This window comes from Anser brachyrhynchus, assembly GCF_964034855.1.
Source record: "Anser brachyrhynchus genome assembly, chromosome: 16".
NCBI classification, from domain to species: domain Eukaryota; kingdom Metazoa; phylum Chordata; class Aves; order Anseriformes; family Anatidae; genus Anser; species Anser brachyrhynchus.
The window spans coordinates 7,092,133-7,114,955 of record NC_137734.1 but is presented as its reverse complement, the minus strand read 5'-3'; the positions used below and the strand labels follow the sequence as shown (position 1 = coordinate 7,114,955).

The following is a 22,823-nucleotide window of genomic DNA, read 5'->3' as shown; positions in this document are numbered from 1 at the left end:
CTCTCTGCTATTTGCAGAACAGGCTAATGAAATATGGACATGTTTACAAAAGATTGCTCATAAGAGATCATTTTGAGCACTCTAGTCAAATCTTTCTATTTGGTACATTAATTGCTCTTTTACAATAACAGTGGGGGTTTTAAAAGAATAATTTTATTATTGAAGGTTCATTTTCAGATCGGAGGGATTTTTCTTTCTATTTTTTTCTGTAAGTATCCACAAAGGTAAGTTGAATTACTGCAAATGATTTAGCCCGGAGGAAAGCGTGCATTTTTAACAAATGGTAATTGCAAAACACATTTCAGTGGCAGAGAGCTTTTGTACTATTCATCCCTTGAACATATTTCCTTATTTAATATTTTGATAACAATCTTTTGCAGCCCCAAATGCATAATGTTAAAAATCCTTTCAAATATGACACCTGGCACACATGATGCCTGAGTTTTGTCAGTAGTGAGTTTCATTACCGGAAAGAAGAGCTTTTGCCCAAGGAGGACCTAACGCTCTCCAGCAGCAGAGGTGTTTGGGGAGAGGCAGCATCACCGAGGGGTCAGCAATCAGCCTGGTGCAGCTTCCTGTTGGGTTTGGGCAAACCGGGATCTCTGCCCCAGGTGACCACCTGGTAAATAATTGCAAAAGCTGGGGTGCTCAGTCTGTGCTGTTTGCACTTATTCAAAACCCCAAATCCAGTCCAGAACATACTGAATTGGTCTTAACATGACTTTTTATTTTTCTGTCTCTCCTTGGGAAATAGGGGACGTGAGGAAAAAGCAAACTGCTTTTGTTCCATCTAGACTGGTGCTAGCTAAATTCCAAGGTGACTTGTGCCAGGTATTTCCAGCAACTCTGGGTGCTTATGTGGGACTCACCAACCTGCCTTTGCGTGCAGATGTTGGGGTGATTGCATACCAACTTACTGAAATGTTTTCTTTCTCAGACTGTGTTACTAAGACAACAGTTCCACTCTGTTCTTTAATGCAAATTCGTTTTTTTTTGAATGATCATAACCAGTTCTTCTGCCACTCCTTGCATTTCTCAAGTCATTTTTAGTTCCCACATTGCCTCAGGGTACTTGCAGGGTGCTGACTTGTTAATTATATAGTTTCTCTACTCTCTGATATGCCTAAGAATATGCTGGCAGATGCTGCTGTACTTGTTCTCCTTTACAACTGGTAGAGGAATGTAGTGTGTAGAATGTAGTGGTGTAGAATGACTGCATGATGACTGTCTTTTAGCCCGAAAGACAAGCACTGGGTTTCTGGTACATACTCATGTACATATTCATCAAAAGTATGTAGCACCACATTGTGGTTTCAAACCATTGTGATTCAATTCACTGCCATGCTGCTGCTCATAACATGCACTGGACTGAAAACCAAAGAGTGGGATGAGAAGAACTACATTTGACTTGAGAGGAATTTAAGTGTGCTTAAAAAAAAAAATAATCTATACAGTAATGGTCCTTAAGGAATCCGTGAATGTAGCTCAGATGCAGCATTGCTGAAATTAAGCATTAATGTTGAAATTAACTTCCTAGAGAATTGGCCATTGCTATAAATTTTGCATTGAGGGTGCTCCTCTGTAACGAAGATGGTTGGCAGTAGAAAACTTTAAGACAGGGAGAGAGGTTAGATCAAGAAAACACCCTAATCACATAAATCATTACTCCAGGGCAAAATGTAATGAGTATTTTTTAAACATGAGCTGTCTGCACTGTGACATCCATTTAACATCGTACCATCATGCCATACCAATAATTTAAGTTTAATGAAATCCTTCTCCCCCCTCATGTCACCCATGCTTTTGATTAGTCTGAAGGTATTCACAACAATACTCAGTATTGATTTCCCTATAAAGACAGCTTCTTGGTCCCCAGGGATAAATGTGGGAGCAAGTGACACTTGTGACCATACAGATTTCAGATTAATGGGCTGCTCTGCTATGACTAAAAGAAATGATAGGCACCTTGTGGTATTAATCACTTCGTGACAGTCTGTCCTAATTGAACCATTTTAAAACCTGTATAGAAAATTCAGCTTTCAGGGTTCAATCATCCTATTGTACATCATCCATCCTAGTAGTGACGTCCATGTTTTCAGGAGAAAATGTATAAAAATGGTGCAGAAGAGCAAATGCTACACTGAGGTATTTTCCAGGTCTTGTATTATCTTTGACTTCTGAGCGCACACAACAAGGTCCCATACTGAACACAATGATAGAAATGTCTCTGCACTCACAGGTGAAAATTTGGAGCAAAACTAAAGAAACTTTTTTTTTACTAATGGCCTCATCTGAAAGAATGATTGCGAGAGAGGGATCGGGCTGAGAGGCTGTATTTATCCACTTGATGCATATGTGTGTTTACTTACATTTACATTGGAAAAATAGTCTGATACGTTCAGCTTTTACTTTCCCATTTGGGAAATGTAAGTATCCATTTAGCTGAATAAAATATAGCCATCTTTGGAACTGCTTACATCTTTTCCTCCTGATCTCTCATTTATAACTCACTCTTGAACACCAAGGATGTTGATCACTGGGATCTTGTTAATTCCCCTGTGGGATGCCAAGCTTTACTGACTTCCAGCCTTATCAGCGCAGAGACAAATGGAGCTTTTTGTCTTGTTTTCTCTTTTATTCCATGAATTACAGGTTTGATCCAAATCCCATTAAGCTCTGTGTGTTGGATTGTTTTCCTATTGCAAAGCTGCTGTACTTCCTTCTGTAAGCTGTTAGGAAGAGGCAAGAGCCTCCACCAGCTGTTGACTGGGTTTGGTATCATGCTCTTAATGCTCCTTAGCTGCTGGTGAATGTCACCTGCAGAACTGTAGTAATACCAACATAGTGAAATCATGCTAAAAAGGTGACTTTACTATTTTTGCCCGCATTTCTCTACCTGTGAATCAAAACAAAAACACAGCAATCTAACTACATTGCAGAGGTATTACAGGGATTCATAGAATGTTTAGTGCAAAAGAGATGATAATTACTGCAAATATATATGTAAATGTATACGGGTATGCGTTTTGCAATATAAATGATGCTTTTAGTTGTCTTGTACTCTTTATCTGGCAGACAATTATTCATATAAGGCATTTCTTGTAATCAGACATGTTCTGAACTATAAACTAGGTATATCTCCATCATGAAGTATTTCCACCAGGACCTCACAGTGTGCTGAAGGAAGGAAATGCATGTTCTTTTTTCCCTGTGAAAACTCTGAATTGCCAAGAAGCTTGTTTGCACTGTCTTTGTTGCAGTAGATCCCATATGTTGACTCTCTGGCCCTTGCTTTCAAACAAGGTACTGCGCTGAAACTAGAAAAGGCTGTAACCTTTTTAAAACCACAAGTCATCACCTTTTTGCTAGTATTTGTACCGATTTTAACATGGTGAGGTCATGGCAAGAACCAAGATTCCTCAGTCTCGTAATAACAAAAATAATGATACTAGGGTGACTGTTTAAAGGAAAGACAGTGTGCTTTATCAAGAAATAAAATGAAGCCACAGACGGTTCAGCCTCTGCAACATGTTTAATTGTGTCTGGAAGACTGTTATTTCATGGAGTTGATGGGTGTCCTCACACCTCTTCTTAACCCCCTCCATGCTTAGAAGGGGTTGGCAGGGTGCCTGTAGGACTGTGAGCACACTGCTACCAGCCGTAACCTCTGAGCAGCCCAGTTGTTGCCTACAGATGACAGGGCTTTTCCTGGAATCAGGTTAAGAAGAGCAGTGTGCACCCCAAACCAGCAAGTCCCTGCATGAACCAGAGCAGGTGGAGAAGTCTGGATGCACACCAGGGGGAGAGCAATCACGTGTCCCTGTATAGACCACATGCACACCCACAATTGGGGTGGCAATGGTAGACGCGGGGTGAAATGAAAAGCTGGGGGTGAATGCTTCAGCTTGTTGCTTTGATGGGACACCAATAAAGCCATGTGTCCTTCCATGATAGTTACCCATTTGCTGTTGCCACAGACTGAGTCAGTCTCATTAGCACACCACTGCATTCAGTTTTTCTCTTAATTTCTCCATTGGGTTAAGCTTCAGTAAGCATCTAAGTATATTTTTCCATTCAGCAATAGCGAAAGCAGATGTGCAATATGCAATGTTTATGCGTTGTCAAGGGAATAGAGATGGGAATATTTTTACTTTGACACAGATTTTTTTTCTTCCTATTTATGATTAAAAAAGCAAACAGCAGTTGCTGTCATTACAATGAATGAGAGTTAGTGAATAAACGTGAGCCAGAAATACGATTTTAGACATTTTTCCCCTTAATTTCACCAAAGGCTATGAAGATTGATCAGATCTGTAATATCAGGGGACATTAAGTTGAATAGTTCCATTGAAACTGCAGTGTCTACATCTTGCCAAAATACTGCTTTTGTCTAATTAAGAAATATATATATTTTTAATGTTTCTAAAATTCTTGTCATAGAAAGAATTGGGAGTTTTAAGCAGTAGTGTAATTGCTCGTATCTGCTTGTCAGATACATTCTCACTTGCTCTGTGTTAGTTTGTCACATATTTTGTAATTACTATTAACCATATGAAATTTTCTCAAAATGAAATGTACTGCCAACATGGTCATTTGCAGTTATTCCGTTTGAGTTAAACAGATCTTTGTAATAAGCCTAAAAATGTCTTTTGGTCTTATACATTGTTTCAGGAGCCTTGTTAGCCTCAGCTTCATCACACTTGATTTTGGCTTCTAGTTCTCAGTAATGTTTGGTGAAATATCCTTAGGAATATTACAAAATTAACACAGGTTGATTTCACCATTTATTTATTAATTTTGCATGTATTAAATGACATTCTTGAAACATTACTTTTTCTCCTTTCCTATTTTTATCATTGAAAGTATTTTCCACCTCAAGTCATTCCTTACAGTACTTGCAAGGTATTATTTAGTTTCCGTATATGCATGCACAAGTTATATGACCTTTTTGCATGGAAAATAGTTTTGTTGGTGTAAAAGCTTTTGTGTAATATAGTGTTCATCTTTGACAAATGAGGTAGCAGGTTTTCTTGGCTTGATGGAAGTCTGTTACCTTTACATGAGACCATTGCAATGGCTTTTCACCAACCTAAACAGATAAAAATTGCTGTCCTTGTAGCCTGAGATGTTGGACAGTATTGCCCCCTGCTCTGCCCTTCTTTCCATGGTGTCTTTTATTTGACGGTATTTTATTGTCCCTCATGGTGCTTCTGCTGTAGTCCGGCATTGAAAACCTGATCTACTGCATACTTAGCATTCTGCTTAGCTGGTAGCATTAACTGAAAGTCCATAGAAAGATTCAGTAAGTGAAATCCACATAAGTATCATAAAAATTCTGCCTGTTAAACTATTTTTCTTCTTCTAGAAATCAAGATACGAGCAAAAAAAAAAATCCAAAAATTACAGAAAATCAGTTGTAATATGTCCAGAATTATTAAGGTTGTCTGGGGCTGAGATATCCATTACAAGATGTGCAGACCTGTTTGAAAACCTAAATCAAAACTCCAGTCATACGTCTTCTGACTCTAATCTGTAACTCAAAGATGGTATAAAACAAGCCATACTCAGGGTCATGTTATTGCTCCGAACCTAAAAGGCCTAGAAAGTAGTTCACAACATAAAAAAATATTTAGTAGTGATAGTAAAGAGAAGGCTCTGGGGCATTAAAAACCTTCAAATTCTCACAACAGTTGAAATCCAGTCTTGAGAGGTGGCAACAATGCTTGCACACACAAAACAAACTTACAGATTCCATTTTATATATTTAATTCTCTCAGTGTTTTCGAGGAGCTGTTAACAATGCAATATAGTCAAGTTACTTAATTTAAGATGGATATGTGTAGAAAAAAGCTCACGGGGAAAAATGCTGAAGAATTCTAGTCAACAGAATTAACAACCACTTATGCTTTTAAAACTGGAAATCTCACAATTGGACCTTTTAAAATAACTGTACATATGTGTTTTGCTCATGAAAATAACCAATTGGCAAGAATATTTATGAAAACAATATGAGCAATTAGATTTTGCAATTATACATTTCATTTTATTGGCAAACATTCCTTCTGCAGTTAGTAACAAAGAGGAAAATGTGATGAGCAGCCTTAGGATGACACTAAATATTACACATAAATACTCTTTAGCAAATCTATCCCAAGCAAATCTAATGGAAACCACTGATTTTCATAAAAGGAAATAACATTTGGTTAAAGTTTAATATTAAGGAAATGAACTGTCGCATAGTATAAGGCTTGAACAGACTGAGAAGGGATGACAGCAACGCCTGTTTCAGACCCAAATGCTGCTAAAATGCCATGGTAACACTCATGCATTATTTATTTCCATGACTAAATATAAGCACTTTTGCTATCCTGAACTGAACCACAGCTGGGAATTCAAGTTTTCTTTCAATACAGCCCATCAGACTTACCAATCTATCAATGTTACCAGGCAGGCTTTTCAATTACCCAAATACTTCAGCCATTTCACGCCACACATCGCCACAGCCATGCCAGGCCCTGTGATGGGACACAAACTGTCCTAAGGGTCTTACCTACAAGAAACCTGGCAAAAGTTAAGGCTGGTGGCCAAATAGGTTGCCCTTGTAACCTGCATGTCATTATTTGTGCACCTTCTGTATTAAAGTTTTAGAACATATGTGAATTCCTGCAGTAAAAAGTTAGTTGTGGACAATTTCTTGTCATCCGAAGTTTGCAGCGTGTCTTCGATTGGTGACCATGATGAAATCATCCAAGGCGAAAGCTAAAGACCAATCTGCCCACTGGTGCAGTATCATTCAGCTGAAGGGAATGAAATTCTGACAGTTTAGATTCACTGAGACACTAAACTAAAGCCCTTAATGAAATTACAATGAGCAGACACCAGTTTCTCCATGAAAAACTCAGAACTAGTGCTATTGATAGAGAATGAAACAAGCCTCAGAATTGCTCATCTGTCATTCAAGGAATTAGGCCCTGAAACAGCCTGAGCACACAGCAAGTGTTATTACATGAGCAACACCATTAATTTATAACGTCACTATGGAACTGCTTTAAATTAGGTTCACAGTTAAGGATCTTGGTGAGTCAGGGCTGTAGCATTTTAGGGCTCAGGGTCAAAAATTACCAAGAGGAGATTCAAGAGAGAGAAACTAATCTTTCCCCACACAGATCCCATGTGAAGGCCAGACTTTCCTGAGGGGGCAGGAAAGGATGAGAGGTGTGGAAAATTAGGCTTCCTGGTCAGGCAGGTGCTTTCACTACTGCCAGAAGCCCCGGAGACATACACATTTCTGGAGTGGGTTTGTCCCTTGCCCTGCTGATCGTACCTTACGGCCCTGCATAAAGCCTCCCACATCCACAGCAGAATGGAAAAATTCTGAATGCCTGTATGTTGTAAAAGCCTCCTTCAAAATGTAATAAACGTGCTATCAGAGGAACCTGACAGTTAGGCATACAAATCCCACAGAAAATTCATTACGAGTTGGGCTTCTTTAAGCTCTTCTGAAAAGCTCAATACGCGCAACTATTTCTGAAGCATGAAAGCGATACCCAGAAGTTCTGTAATAGTGCCAAGAGCAGAGTATACTGCCAGTTTTTCACTCCTGCTTCAAGCTCTGGCAATCAAAAGCGACAGGTAATGTTGTTACAGCAAGATTAGACACCAGATAGAAATGACTTTTTCTCCCCCATCCATTGGCCCTAGTTTGTTTTGAAAGAAAAAGATTGAGGTTGAATGTATAAATTCATAAGGACTCGCTCTGAATGACCACAATTTGAATTTCAATGCAGTAAGACAGATGGCAAGTGTAGTTTGATCGTAAGTTGTACATGGAATCCTCCTATCCATTTTCCTGTTTACTAAAACGTATGGAAAAAGGTCAATATGAAGCTGAGTAGATAATGTTCACGATGGCTGGTTATTAGCTAAAGCATAAGGTAGGGGAAAAGAGCAATACACACCCAAACTACCCATGTTGCATGGAAATTCAGTAGTAACACTCTCAAAGGATAAATCAGTATAACCTATTTAAACAAAAATGTAATGTCATTTGGATTCATGCATATGTCAAAGAGTGACCAGACCCAAAACATAACAGACATGCACAGAGGACATACTCATTTTCAGCTTTCAGATACTTATTTTGCAAAGAACTGTGTGGATGCTGTTCCTTAACTTCTGCGTACCAAAGGTTTCTCTCCTGAAGGGTAGGAGCTGGAAGGGTCACAAAACTGCATGTTGTTGTGCTTCAGATGGTGATCTGAGTGACCTTAACTAAATCATATATTTCAGTAAATGGTTTATTATAGGTTACACAGGTTATACAGGATGCTAGTAATTCTTCAGTACTACATTTTTTAATAACATAACTTTTTAGCTTAGTGCTTTTTATCACCTAAATTCACATATTATTAATATCTACCTAACATTTTTAATGTTACAAACTGCTTATTTAAAGAACGTTAAAATCAAGTGATAGATGAGTCTGGCCACAAATAATGCCAAAGTTAAATTTGAATTAATTTAACACTTGAATGACAGTAAGGAAATAAATATACTGCTGACAAGACGTGTTAATGTTGTGCAGTGCATGTTTCTCAAGTTGTCTGTGTTGTTTTTGTTTATCAATGAATGCTCTTTGCATGTTTATGCCTGGGCTTTTCTCCCCCTCTCTCTTCCTGCTAATCAATGTGTATATCCCCCATTTAGGACAACAGATGAGTCCCCAGAGCTAGCTGAGCCTTGGCAAGCAAAGTCACCTGTGTTAATGAATACTCATTTGAAATAATTTACATGAGAGATGCAATTTACAATATTTTCTGTGTAAACTGCATGAAAATCAAGGATAATTGGGCATTAAGTCATTCTTCTCCATTCCTCAGGGAAGTAGCTGCATCAGAAAGGTCTGTGTATTCCACCCAATACAGCCAGATGTTCAATTTATCACAGCTTTGTTAGAAAACTTAACAAACTTTGGGTAATAGTAAACAAATATTTTTACTGACACATCCTGCAGTCAAAAAAAAAAAAAATATATATAATATATATATATATACACACGTTTTTGCATTGCTTTTGAGTGACCTGATGTATAATTGAAATTAAACCTTTGGCAACCTTTTGCTATTTTAGACAATCTAGGCCTGTTTTTGCATCTCCTTTTCAAAATCTTGAACAACAGCAATATTTACAGCCCTCAGAGGCTGAGGGCACATGGAATGAAATCCCACGCTATTTCTGACCAAGACCATGGGAAATCTGAGGAGCCAAGTAGTCTTTGAGAAGCCTTTCCTATTTGTGTTCTAGACTTGTGTGTGCAGTTTGGGAAAAGAGACTAGGAAGCACTGTAGTTGACATTGCCACTGTACTAACAACTGAACCCAGCCAAGTCCCCTTAAATCTTCAGCACTGTCAGTGCAAATGCAGTTAATAAATTGTGTCTCACAAAGAAAGGTCACAAATGAGTGACTCAGTTTAAAGCACTTGCAACTGCTGGGTAGTTAGCAGAAGTTTACAAATTATATTTTCCATACAGAGCCTCTCACTATGTGATGTTATGGAGTTATGCTAATATCTCTGATCATTTCTTGAGGAGAGGGCCTGATATTTCCATTTTAAAATGCTGAAAATGTTCATAATATTTTTACTTCAATAGTAAAATACAAATACAAGATTTGTTTCTGTGTAATATAAAGAATGAATTACTGTCCTGGTGTCTGCTTTATTTGAGCTAGTCTTTTGTTTCGTAACAGCTGTTTTGAATTTCCATCTTTAAAGTTAGTTAAGAAATCTGTAAATACGGGCTGCCTTTTCAAATAAGTGAGATGCTGGTTTTCTATGTGAACTGAGTGTTCTCAGTTGCATGTGCAGGAGGGTGATTGATGCAGTCTTTTGTCTCAGCTCTAGTTAAGGACAGTCAGAAAGTACATCTTTTTAGTTAGCTATCTTCTCCAATACTTCAGCATAAAGGTACTGTGATTCAGTCATCATTCTTTCTCAGTCTTTTATTTTTCTGATAAAGGGAAATAGCTTGCTTCTTAGTGCATCACAAAGCACAACCCTTCGTTCACTAGCTCCATGTAAAGGGATTGACATATTGGAAGAATGATGCGGAGAACAAAATCCATCCTTCACACCTTCCTCATTCAATAGCTCCAATGTGTAGGTCTCTGTGAGAGCTTTGGCTTTTCCGACCTGCAAGTCATACTGCAGTGGAGAACGATATTTAGTTTTGCATTCATTCATTTTATCCAGGTGCCCCATTTTGCTAAATGGTTACACAAATTTAACCACTTAACTGCACAATGAAACATTAAAATCCAGCCCTCAAATCTACTGATTATAGAAGACAGCATACAGTATCAAACTCTGCATTGCAAACTGACACTACTTGACATCTTTTCCAAATGCCATCTGCAAATACTATAATTAGAATACAGAATTTTTTCTAACTCATTTAACAGCAACAAAAAGATCAAAAAACTTTCAGGCATAAATTTTCGGTAGACATGCAGCAATAAATCCTTAAATATGCACTGAGTCAGGATAAGAATTTGCCTTGTAGACATATTGTTAACATAGACAGCAAATTAGCTTGACATGAGCTCAGTAATTAGTACTTCGGGCAAAACAATGGAAAATAAATTTCACTGCGATCAATCGCTATTGGAATATCCACGAATATGTAGATTGAAGTCTAATTTGGAAACAACTCACATTTAAAATTGTGATATAATGTAAAGAAGTTTCTATTTGAATTTTCTAGTGAAAGTCTTAATATTTGGGTTTAAACTGAAACTTGGAGGATGCTTTTCTTGCTCCATGATAATAAAAAACGACTTATTTAAATACACTGCAATAGCAACCAGCATCCTAGTATAGTATTGATGAGGCCTAGTACAGTCTCAATGCTAGTAGTAACCCCAAATTCTCTGCCTAGACAACATTAGCAGAGACAAGGTTTAGGTTGCTGTAGGATGTCCTACAGATTTTCAGATAACATTAAATATAGGGCCCGGCTTAAATATTTCCCTGGCTACCATTAACACTGTCCCAGACAAGTTCCTCTGTAAGCACACAATAGGCAAAACATCTGTTTATGTCATGGTTCGTACAAATTTGTCTGCTAAATCCCACTCACAGCTTGATGTTGGCAATTTGAGTCTTGAGATACCCTTTCACTGTCTTGGAAAGTGCTGCCTTGCCCCAGAAAGTATTTATTTTTAATCTCCGTGATGGTAGGGCCTGTTTTGGAGGATCTCTTGGAGAAATTGTTCAACTTTAGGCTGTCCCTGGTAGCTCCAGAATTGAGCTCTGGACTTTCTGCCCTACTGAGAGCCTTCAGCATGAGCTGCTAATGCTTTCCATGAGAGGGGAAACTAAGGACTTGCATCTTTTTTCTTTGATTTACTGTCATGACTGTATTTCAAGAGAGGTCATGCTGGGTCTGTGTGTCTTGGCAGCAGCAGCCAGTACGGCAAAGGGGCACAATTATAGAGAAGGGAGCAGTCAATAGCTGAAATCTGCTGTCATTTAGAGCTTTTAGGATGAGATTTCACTCCTTGACAGCAGAATCAGCCAAGAGGGCATGAAGTGGGCCTGGGAGATCTGCCCAGCACTCTTGACCGCACTTCCATCCCCTTGTCTGTGCATCTAAAGGACTAGGCCCTGAACTGGCACCGTGATAGCACTGCTATGTCAGGCAATCCTACCTAGCAGATATGTTTTAAAAAACATGCTGTCAAGTGTAGCTGGGCCGTCCCCAGTGAAACCCACCTCCACAAGCAGTGCAGCAAAGTCCAAATGCACAAACATGAAGGAATCTTGCCTGGGCCCATGGCATAACCTGAACTCAGCTACTACTGAGGTCTCGGTCTTTGGCACTGCTGCATTGCCTACTCGCAGCTCAACAAAGACTACAGTTGTGTATTTTGGGACCTCCTCTGGGAATAATGTTCTTGTGCTGGCTTGGATTGGAAATACCAAACAGGCAGCCAGGGAAGGCTGCGATTGCACAGATCATAACACTCCAGCTCCTCCATAGCCAAAGATCAGAGCAAGCTGTCAGTCCCAGAGCTGTGCTTTGATACACTGCAGACTCTGATAAATTACACATAGGAACAGGAAGGATGGATGGTGACCTCGTGACCTGCCACTCAGTCCTGCTTAATCCCTCCAGCCATGTTCTGCAGATGCAGGAAGGTCCCTTGATGTATGTCTTCAGGAGAGTGACAATGAAAAAGTTGCTTAAATGCTTGTAGCTGTCACAGAAATACAAAGCAAGCAAAATGAATGTTGGGTGTTTCAGTAGCTAATGTTACCCTGGATTCACTTTGCTTGCAGATTCAGTCAGTATATATTTATTTCTGTCTTAACATGCACTCTGTTGACAGTAATTTTGTTAGGGACAAAATATTTCAATCAGAAACAGAGTTTCCAGTAAACTGATGCATTTCATTTGCTGCCTTTTTTTTTTTTTCTCCCGCTATCTTTTCTGCCTCTCACCACCTTGGCCTACATGAAGCAAAATTATTTGAATGAATTGTGTAGAGGCAAGGTAATTTCAGTGCCTACTGCTGCAACATTACTATACAAAATTACATGTTAGCCAGGTTAATAGATTATTTATTTTCATTAAATATTGATTACCAGTTACTTATGCTGACAGGCACTTTCCTGTTTACTGTTAAAGTGTCTACATGCTTCTGTTATTTTATGGTGGTGGCGGTGGAGGTATAAGTTAACCATTTGGTCTCATGAATTTTCATGTTTTGACACTGACTGACATCTGCATGGTAATTCTGCCAATGACCTGTGAGTGCATTTCTCTAATGCAACTTTATACCTAATGTATTCAAAAATCCCTGGAGCGAATGAGGATGTTTTAACCAAGGGTCCTGCCCTCAGTTACCAGGAAAGATGCCTCAGCCTAGCCTAAATCTCACAAAGGTTTCCTAAATTCTGTGACACTGTTCTTCTGCCTGAAGCCTTTCTGTGCTGTGCAGCCTTACTGGCATGTTGGAAAAAAAAAAGACGCAAAAGAAGATGTAAGAGTAGAGAAAAGTATCTGAGAAGTCTCTCAATTTCTACAGAATTCATTCATTCGAAATCAACTAGTACGATGATACATAAATGGTGAAGGATGGGAATTCCTGAGCAGTTTTGTACCGTGAATCCAGTGTATGGTTTTGAATTAGCACCAGCAGCAGAACAAGCTATGATTGTAAGACAAAACTAATCAAATGTCCACATTGGAAAATACAGTAAATTCAGAATAAACTTTTTTTTTTTCTTTTTCAAAATGAAATATGACTGAGCAAGATTTGCTTCATGATGCAAGGCAGCTCTACAGATATGGCTTTAAATAAAAAAATAATAAAAAAAATCAAGGTTTGCAATAGTATAGTAAAAAAATAAACACTTTTTGAAAGGAATGATACTTCTAAATTTTTGCTCGTTATCTGTTGTATTACTTGCAGTTCGAACTAGTCCAAATTCATAATTTCCACAGCAAAAATAAAAATGAAATGTCAAAATTTATCTGACTCCAAAGTAAAATTAGACATGAGAACGTCGAAACTTTTTCACGGAGATACTAGATTTGAAATATTGCATTCTGGTAACCTCGAAGTACTTGATAAGGTCAGAACACTTCATTGTGACGTTATCATTTCTAAACTACTCTGAAAAAAATCAAAACAACAGTGGAAAAATGTTGGCATCTTGACCTTATGGAAACAAAATGTTATGGGAGCTTTTCATAAAAAAAATATTGATGCATGTTGTACATTTCCAGAAAATCATTTCAGGGTGATCAAATCAGAAACTTTTTTTGTCAGGCAATGCTTGACTAGTACCAGCTCCATCTGTTCAAGGAAATAGCTTTCACAGAAAATACTGCTTCCATAAAATGTCCTCTGCAGTTTCCTTACTGTTTAACCTGGTAAGTGTCAAAGATGCTTGTCAAATATCGCCTTTAGACTGTGATGAGATAATGTCATGGACACAGGGGATGACGTGCTGCAAATATAATAAGGTGAATGTAATTTTTTTTGAAATGTTAGTATGGCATTTAGAAAAAATGGATACCTTCATTTTCAGTTGAAATGTGTACCAGTGATTTCTGTTTTCAGAGCCTTAAAAGCAAATGAGCTTATACAATGATATGTTACTATGAGATTAGGATATAACAATAAACCACTGAAATTATTAGCAGCAGTCTAGTACTTCAAAGTGACCCCTGATTCTAGCTTCATAAGAAATAACAGTAATAGCATTGTCATTAAAAGGAAAAGAATCTGCATTTAAATGAAAGCTTACTAAAAAGGTTTTATACAGTTTTGAGTACAGATAAACATGTGCAGCATTTCCTTACTGGGAGTGCAAATGGTCAATAGACCCCTAGGGGAAGGAAGGAAAGAAGGACTCCTGTCAAAACAGTGAGAGAACACATTTGCATTGGCATTGAAAACCTGGTAAACATTTTTTTTTTTCCTAGTGATAGTACTGGGCTGAAAACATAAACAATAGAGTCTTCTGGCACATTCTTGAAACATATTGCACACATGGAAATTAAAATGCATTTTTTTCTTTGAACCATAGCATGTGCAAGGGATTTATATTGTTCAAAGTAAAAACGTAAGTGGACACTAATATCTGAATTCATCAAAGAATAAGCACAGGCTTAAGTCAACCTTTACTTAGTAAAGCTCTTAGGAATGCGTTTACCTGCAAGAATATGCTAGTGGCTAATGAAATCAGCGGTACATGTTTATAGGTACTGGGAGAGATTAGAAAAGAAGTCTAAACTTGCTGAAAAAAAACATCTAAAGTGGCTCTGTAATTTGTTTCCTGCCACAAATGTCTTTGAAATCAAAATAAATGCTCTCTGTTTTTAGAATATACTTGATTCTTCCAGCATTAGTGTTTTTATGGTACTTGAGATTGTGAAATATGTTTGCGCACTGAATTCATACGTCTATGCAAGATGAAGCAGGCTCAGTGTCTTAACTCTTCTAGCTTTCAACCAGTAATGAGATTTAACAAATGGTGCTATGGAACTGGTATTAACAGTGTTCTTGGTTGTATACAACATATTTAAGAAGATTATATAACTTAGCAGTTTGGCAATGAGGTACCTATGCAACTTCTGAGTTCTTTTGGGTACATTTTATCCTACTGCAATAACTTGTCTCAGAATAATCTTCTAATTTCTGGAGTATTTGGTGCAAGGGTGTTGAAGGTTTTTTGTTTCTATCTGAAGCTGTGTTATTTTATATGTTCTGTAGAATAGCTTAGTGAAAAGGAAAGTGTAAAATAATATCATAGACTCTGAAGCAAGGACTGCAGATTTGTCTCATTCATCCTAAGTGAATTAGCCCTCCAGCTAGAAAGTCTTGCTCTCTACCTTTGTAACCACCTGGTCAATTAAAGGTTTGTAAAGTCTCACAAAGCCTAACCACCTCTTCAAGCAAGAGCAGAAAGCACCACACTGTTACCACAGCAGAGCAACCAGCGTTGTTTGTGGCTGCTTCTAAAATGAAGGAACTACACATCTAAACCAGAAAGGGGCCAGTTTTAATCACAGGGGAGTGCTGTAGTCATTGAACAACTAAACAAAAACAAACATTGCTGCCACCTTGCCTTGGGCTTGGCATAGACGTGCGGCTTTCTTGCTTTTATGCTCCTTGGTGATTCTCTGCTCTGCCTTCCTTCTTGCTACCCAGTTTGTAATTTCCAGGGCAGGATGATTCTCAAAGTCCAAGTCCTCTGGCTGACCTCCTCCTCAGACTGCTTATATTTGGAATGCTATTAAAAGATGTTATGATGTATGTCCCTCTTTCCAGGACATAGTATTTATAGCGTACCACTAACAGGTAACCCATGTAGAGCAAGCAGTCTCTGGAGCCCCCGCCTCCTGGGCTCACTGGCGTACTCGTGTTTGGCTGGCGTACAGTGTTTGCTTGTTCTTGGAAGAGGAGAACTTGGGGCATGCAGAAGGCAACCCCAGGGCCCAGTGCCAGAAGAAGGTCTTTCATTACTGCAACCGCACCTTGCCTGGAAAATGCCGCGTGTGCTCGTGTGACATTTCCACGACACGAAGCGTGCCAGAGGACAACCGCTCAGGTTACAGGTCTTTAGAAGGAGACGCTGGAGCCGAGCCACTTGGCAGACGTTCAGGCATCTGCAAGACTTTCTGGGAAACCCTCTTTCCCGGGGAAAACCGCGGGTCCCAGCTTCGTTTCACCGGATGAGCAGATCTGATTATTCCCGGCTGCCCCACCTGCAGCAGCGCACCGAGGGGCTGGGCGCTGCGCGGGGTGCCACCACCCACAGCGGGCGGCCTCGAGCCCCTCTCCGGACCCCCCCCCCCCCACCCCCCCCCGCCGCGCCAGGGGCACCCCCAGCCCTTTGCTCCCCAGGGCTGGATTCGGGGCCGGGGGGGGGGCTGCGAGGGGTGGGCGCGGGGCGGGCGCTCCCGGAGCCCTTCCCCCGGCCCGGCCCGCCGCGGGGCAGGGGCTGGGGCGCTCCGCGGGGCGGTGCGGAGCGGGGCGAGGCTGCGGAGGCTGCTGCTCGCCATGCGGGCTGCCTGAGCCGCCGCCAACTTGCCCGGGGAAGGATGGCCTCCAATTTCAACGACATCGTGAAGCAGGGCTACGTGCGCATCCGGAGCAGGAGGCTGGGGGTGAGTGCTGGTCCCCTCCCGGGCTTACCCCAGGGGCACCTGCCTTGGGGGTCTTTTTTTTCCCCCCTCTCCTTTGTCCTCCTCTTTTTGCAGACTGTGCTTTCTGGGTGTCTCCGCAGGGGAGAAAAAAAAAAATCTTGGCGGAGGGTAGAGAAGAATCAAGGCGCCGTAAACGCATACATCTACGCACCATATACATGCGTGTGTGCACATGTGTATCTATTTCTTTTGTTTTTTCCTCGCCCTCCCGTTCGGAGATGGGGATGCTGCCCCCTTCCCGGCTCTGCCTATGGCCCCGGGGCCGGGGCAGCGCCCAGGGCTCGGAGCCCCCCCGAGGAAGGGAGCGGCCGGGGGCAAGGCGAGGGCTGGCGGTGCCAGGGCCCCCGGCGAGCGGGGCGCAGGGCGCTCGGGCCGGGCAGCGGTTCTGCCCCGCACGGAGCTGGAGGGCTGCGGCTGCGGGAGGCTTGGGGTGGTGGGGAGGGTTGCTGCAAATCGCAGGTTTGAGCTCGTGTGTGGGACAGGAGAAGGTGTTGTTGATACGTTTTAGGGCTTCTAAGTTTCACAAAATGAAAAATCGCCGCACCCCCAAAAAAACATTCCGCCCTTAACTCCTTATTTCATTCTGAACTTATTTTAAGTCTCTCCATGTACTTTCATGACACATTCCTAGTTTTAGCTGTAGCTGCTAGGTGTGCAGCAGCAGCAGGCCAGTTCCCTGTGGTTCTTTGGCATGTGCTCTCTCAAAGCCCAGTCTCCTCCAACAGTCCAAGGACTGCTGCTCCCGTGAGCAAGCTACCTGCACTGCTCCAGCCATGGGGCTTGCGAGCTGCATGCCTCCCGGCTCCCTCGCTGAGCCAGCAGGGCTTATGGGGGGGTCAAACAGGAGGGAGGCTTTGTGTATAAAATGCTTTAATCGATGTATGTGCCTTGCACGACGGGAGAGCAACTCATTTCTTGTGCTTACTGAGAAGTGATTTATTTGATAATTCCAAATTGTGCATAGCATGAGTTTTACATGAAGATTTATTATGGTGTGTATGGTCATCTGAAAGTTTTTGTTGGCTCATTACAATTAAAGTTTCATTCTCTTTATACCCATGTTCAATGGATTCTCTATGGTTCTGTGAACTTGCATCTCCCTGACTTGTTCAGAAAGTAGAAAGCATTTTAACATATTCCAGCAGGCATCGCTAAATGGAAGATGCCGCTTTTCTTGTACCTTATGTATAGGCATTATTTATTCTTTAAGAACCACATGGTTCAGTGACAGATGGAGATAATGTCATTATGAGAGAACTTGTAGTAAAGTTGGCAGGATTAGTGTATTCTGACTATCTTTCAGCACTGGGTATATATTGTTATCCAGTTTGTCGCTGCATAAATAAAGAGGAAGATTAAACTTCAGCACATCTTTCCATACTGTGACAGTGAAACCTAACATGTGCGTGAATAAGGTACATCTATTCTGAGATGGACGTAAATTTTGTTAATGCCTCTGGTTTCTGTTATTAAAGCTTTCCAAAGCATTTCCAAAATGCTCTGGGGGTGGTGGTGTTGAGAAGATGATGTTCAATGTCCTCTTAGTAGAGGTACGTTTGTCATTTTAAAGTAAAAAAAAAAAAAAGGGGGGGGGGGACATGTGGGGAGGCAGAAAGGCATGGAGTCTATGAAAATGAAACTAATGTTAACTCTTTTCTTTGAAAAGACATTTGCTTTATTTGATCTAATTTCTTCTTGTTCCAATGGCTTGTGTTGTATCAATGGCTGGAAAGTGTCGAAAAGGTGGTAGGGGTGATGGCAAATGTTTTTGTCAAGTCTCAGGAAAGACCCGGAGAGTAGACACGGATGTAGATTTCTTCAAATGAAGAGCCCAGAGTTCATTTTCCTTGGCTGCCTTGAGCTCTGGGCGTACTGTCCCCTAGACTCTTCAGCGGTGTGGAAGCGGTGAGGAGGGAATCTGTGGAGCTGTGGCTGCTGTTATCTGGCTGCCGCTGCATTAGATTTGGTGACAAGCATGAGGTGACCTACTCGAATCCGGATGCTCCACTTGTTTGGGAATTGGTAGTTTAATTAACGGTCTTGCCTTTCTCTCCTTCTGGTTTTCAGTTTAGGCTATTTCAGTTTAGGCTCTGCTATGAATAGACAGTTGAACTATAGCTGCAAGCTTCTTTCTGCAACTTGCGTTGTCTATAAGCTGCTTAGGAGACTGGTTCCTTATTTACAACATCCCAGTGAAAGTGGATACCTGGGTTGATTATGATTATCCTGAGTCCTTTAAAGGAAGGACAGGCGTGTTTGCTTGCAGCAGTGGTGCAACTGTTGGTGCCCACTTCTTAGTACACAGCCCCAGCTGAACTCTCCTTGCTCCGTGGTGGTTTCCTCCTTGATCAGGTGTGGATGTGCACAGCTGATGCTGAAGCTGACTGAGCACCTGGGGCTGCCACCTGAAGTTAGAAAGGCTTGAATTCAATATTACTCAGTGGCAAATGGGAGCTTGGCTCCTTCAGAGGAGATAGAACTGTGTAAGCAGCTTGTGGGTTTGGTTTTTTTTTTGGTTGGGGGTAGCTGGGGAGGGCTGTTGGACAACCAGGGGTTGGAGGTAGGAAACAAAAAATAGCGTAAACCTTAGAAACCTTAATACACTAAGCTGGAAACTTTCAAGGAACTTCCCCATGCCCTGAAAGCATTAAGAAGGCGAAGCCTGCTCCAGCCCTGAGCAGAGCTCCTGCCTACAGAGAAGAGATCTGGTGCTGCGTGGGGAGGTGTCAGTGGGAGTTATTTAAATACATTTCAATATTATGGTGGCACAGCTGTAATGAGGGCATTGTTTTTTCAAACTGAATTCAGCTCCTGGATTTTTCTCTGTAACGCTATGGTAATTCCATCACCAAGGGAACTAGGTGCAGCACTTGTATCTACAAATTATCTCAAGAAATGATTTTTCTGAATAACTGGGGTGCAAGTGCTAGATTTGGAAAGGAAGGGGTGCAGAAAAGCAGCTTGCTGAAAATCGAACCTCTTTTGAAAGAAAAATCTCAATTCTGAGAGGCCTCACTTTGTAATTTCAAGATCAAATGTAGGCTAATTCGTTTTGTACCTGAACTGTTTATGTGCACTTTAAATATGTAAATTCTATTTAATATTATTTAATAGAATAGTTTCCATAGCAACATTTGTATCACATGTGTCTTCTGCAGAGCCAAATATATTCATGAGAAAGAGCACTCTTCCCAATTCTTTCCATCCTTATAGGGAGAAAAATAATTCCCTCAGCCAATGATCTGGCCCTGTTTTGTTATTAGCGCTGACACGGCGGAGATTGTGTTCCAGAAAACTGCTGACAGTGCAAATGTGCGACCTTACAGAGTTCCTTAAAACAAAACAAATCAGCTTTGTTCTGCGAGCAGCACTTCCATCGATGGCCAGTGGACCTATGTTTTGGGAGAGGAGACACCGTTGCACGGAGGGCTTTTGCTTGCCATCACCCTTCAACTGATTAACTGCTCTGTGTCTACTTACGTGAAACACCAGGGTTGTTTTATGGCTTCTGAGCCTGAAAAGTTTTTTTTCCTTTTTTTTTTTTTCTTTTGCCGTTGTGAATATCAAGTAAGGTCTTGTTCTGTGATAGAGATGAGACCTTTTTGAGGGGTGATTATTTTACAGGAGTGTTTCCTCTGTCATGAAAAGACCAATCCCTGTGTCCTCACCTAAAGGACAGGTGAATGTGCAGTGCTTGTGAATACACTCGGGCTTCACTTTTGGCTGAACTGGGTCAACTGAGTGTTCATTGAACAATTGAGAATCAGAACAGGAACAAATCTTGGAAATCAAGAACCTTTGTTAGGCTGGTGAGCCTGACTTGTAGCTGTTGCTGTTCGCGGGTCCAATGTTAACTCTGGCTCCAGCCTCTGACGTGGCCTTTCCCGCCCCCGGAGGCCAGAATCCTGCTTCTATGAAGAGCACAATAAAGCAGTTTAATATATCACACTGGGAAGGGTGTGTGTGTGTTTTTTTACTTTCCCTCACGGGATGAAAACTTGCCTGAAGAGCATTAAAAGGAGAGGGGCACTTGATACTTTTCTAGAGCAGCAGCCAGCCCACCCCTCCCCATGGGTGGGAGGCTCCTGGCAGCACATGTTGGTTGTGGCCTAACACTTCTATTGAGCTCCTTGTTTTTGCAGCTTATTTACCCTTCCTGTATCCACACCTAAACTCGGGGTTGCTGGAAGCAACATTTCAATTTGTTCAAGGATTACAGAGCACAGAAGCTGCTCTAAGGGTATTCTCTGGTGCCACCATCAAGGTGCAGGCAGAAGTAAGTGCTGGAGGCTCAAAATGGCGGCAGGTGGTGTCCCTGAAGCCTGCCCCTTAGGGTATAGGCATCAGCATCAGAAGTGCTTGTGGCATGTAACAGCGCTGGCAAGTTTTGGAGGTGAGGCTGTTCCCCGTGGAGGACCCAACCCCATCCCAGCCTCTTGATGTATGGGGGACTTCTGGAGCAAGATGCCATGGGGTTAGCTGTCAGCCCCCCTCCTTGGTATGCCAGTAACACGCTTGGAGTGTCTTGTTGCATTAAGTGATGAAGTACTGTTGGCGTCAGAGGGAAACAATCTCTTCGATGAACAGCAACTGCCTTGAGCTGTCTGCAGCTAAAAGCAAGATAGTGCTGATCAAACAGAAGTGTCTCAAAGAACCAGCTGAGATGTGCTGGTGGCGCGCAGAGATGTCTGTGGTAAGGAGTTGCACACAGCCAGAGCTGCACAAAGCCTTGTGAAGTCTGGCTTAGCTCTGCACAACACTCAATTGATTGGAAAGCATCGGCTTCTGAAAACCTTCTCTCCCCTATGGCTTTCTTCGAAACTGAGCCCCTTCTCCCTGGGTTTTTGCTGCCATGGCTTGAGCCGTTGCCTTCTAGGAGGGCAGCATGCCTTTCTGAGTAGAATGTGGACCTTGAGTTGATACAAGTAGGACTGTACTTCTTCTCCCAAGTTTTGTCTGCTATGAACACATCTGACTTGTGTGCAAGTATTTTCATTGTATTCCTCTTTATCTGATAGCATCACTTTTAAACTTGTTAATAGAACAGGTATATCAGAATGTGAACTAATTCTGTGTACTGTGGTGCTCAATCTGCTGTGGTACAAGGCTGTTCAGAGCTCTACCTAGGCAATATGCAGAGCTGAACAGTCTTCCAGGAAAAATCCAGCAAGGATAGGCAGTATGCCTTAAGTTTTTAAGACTTAAAGATGTGGTGCCATCTACAGTAGTTTGTGCTCTCGTGCTCATCTTTCTGTCACAAACTTCCCTTTGGCAATTCCTATTGGTCTTCCTAATAAAGCTCTTAAAATGTCTTTATTCTGGAAGACGTTTTATGAGTTCTGTACCCTAAGCCAATATTTATCCAGTTTGAAATAAGTAGTGAATTACAGATAAAAACTTGAATGTGCAGTTGGGTGCATACTTGTGTTTATTTTTCATTATAAAGAAAAAGAAGTATAACAGGTGTGGAATGTTTTGCACCAGAAAACTTCTTTTTAACATTGAAACTACATATGTTCCTTGGCTACAGGCAACATTTTTTAGGTTGTCTGTCTCTTAATTTTGTGGTGAAGATGCAAGAATTGGAGCGGTGCGTGTTTTTTATTTTTTATTTTATTACAACTTTAGCTCACAGGTTCCAGAAAACACTAAAGATCATGTGTATCTAAAAGCACAATAGGAAAGACTGACATAACCTGTATCTGAACATTGAGATGACCTGTATTCTAAAAGAGGCTGAAGTTTTTTTCCCTTCATAAAAGGCAGGGCTATTAAAATTAGGGCAGTCTAAGACAGCATATGCTGCTGAATAATATATGTAGATTACTGCTTCTGCATGAGAGAAGTATTTAAAACAGCCATGTCAATTTGTTGTTTGCTAGAAAAGCCTTACAAAGTATTTATCTTTCTGGAACATATGCTATTGCTAACTAGCTACGTTGGATGTTTACAACCCAGAAAAACAATCTGCACGCTAACACTAATGCGCAGAACTTTCAAAATGGGGCATTATTAGCAGGCAGTCTGATTTGTTTTATGATTGCCGTGATTTTGTGGAGGTATTTCCTGCATATGGAGGTCTGGGAGTCTGCTCTCCAGTTTG

The 22,823-nt window shown here is 41.1% G+C and overlaps 1 protein-coding gene across 12 annotated transcripts in view; it reads left to right on the top strand.

The window, feature by feature from the left end:
- The first annotated feature begins 16,045 nt into the window (after positions 1 to 16,045).
- Positions 16,046 to 22,823, top strand: part of DOK5 (docking protein 5) — a 42,792-nt gene continuing 36,014 nt past the window's right edge. For 11 of the 12 annotated variants that reach the window (XM_080557842.1, XM_080557851.1, XM_080557849.1 and 8 more), the window contains exon 1: positions 16,046 to 16,681. In XM_080557842.1, the coding sequence (XP_080413968.1) occupies positions 16,247 to 16,681 (435 nt within the window). In that variant the 5' untranslated portion in view covers positions 16,046 to 16,246. The remainder of the gene's footprint in view (positions 16,682 to 22,823) is intronic. The other variant, XM_080557843.1, reaches the window with a different exon arrangement.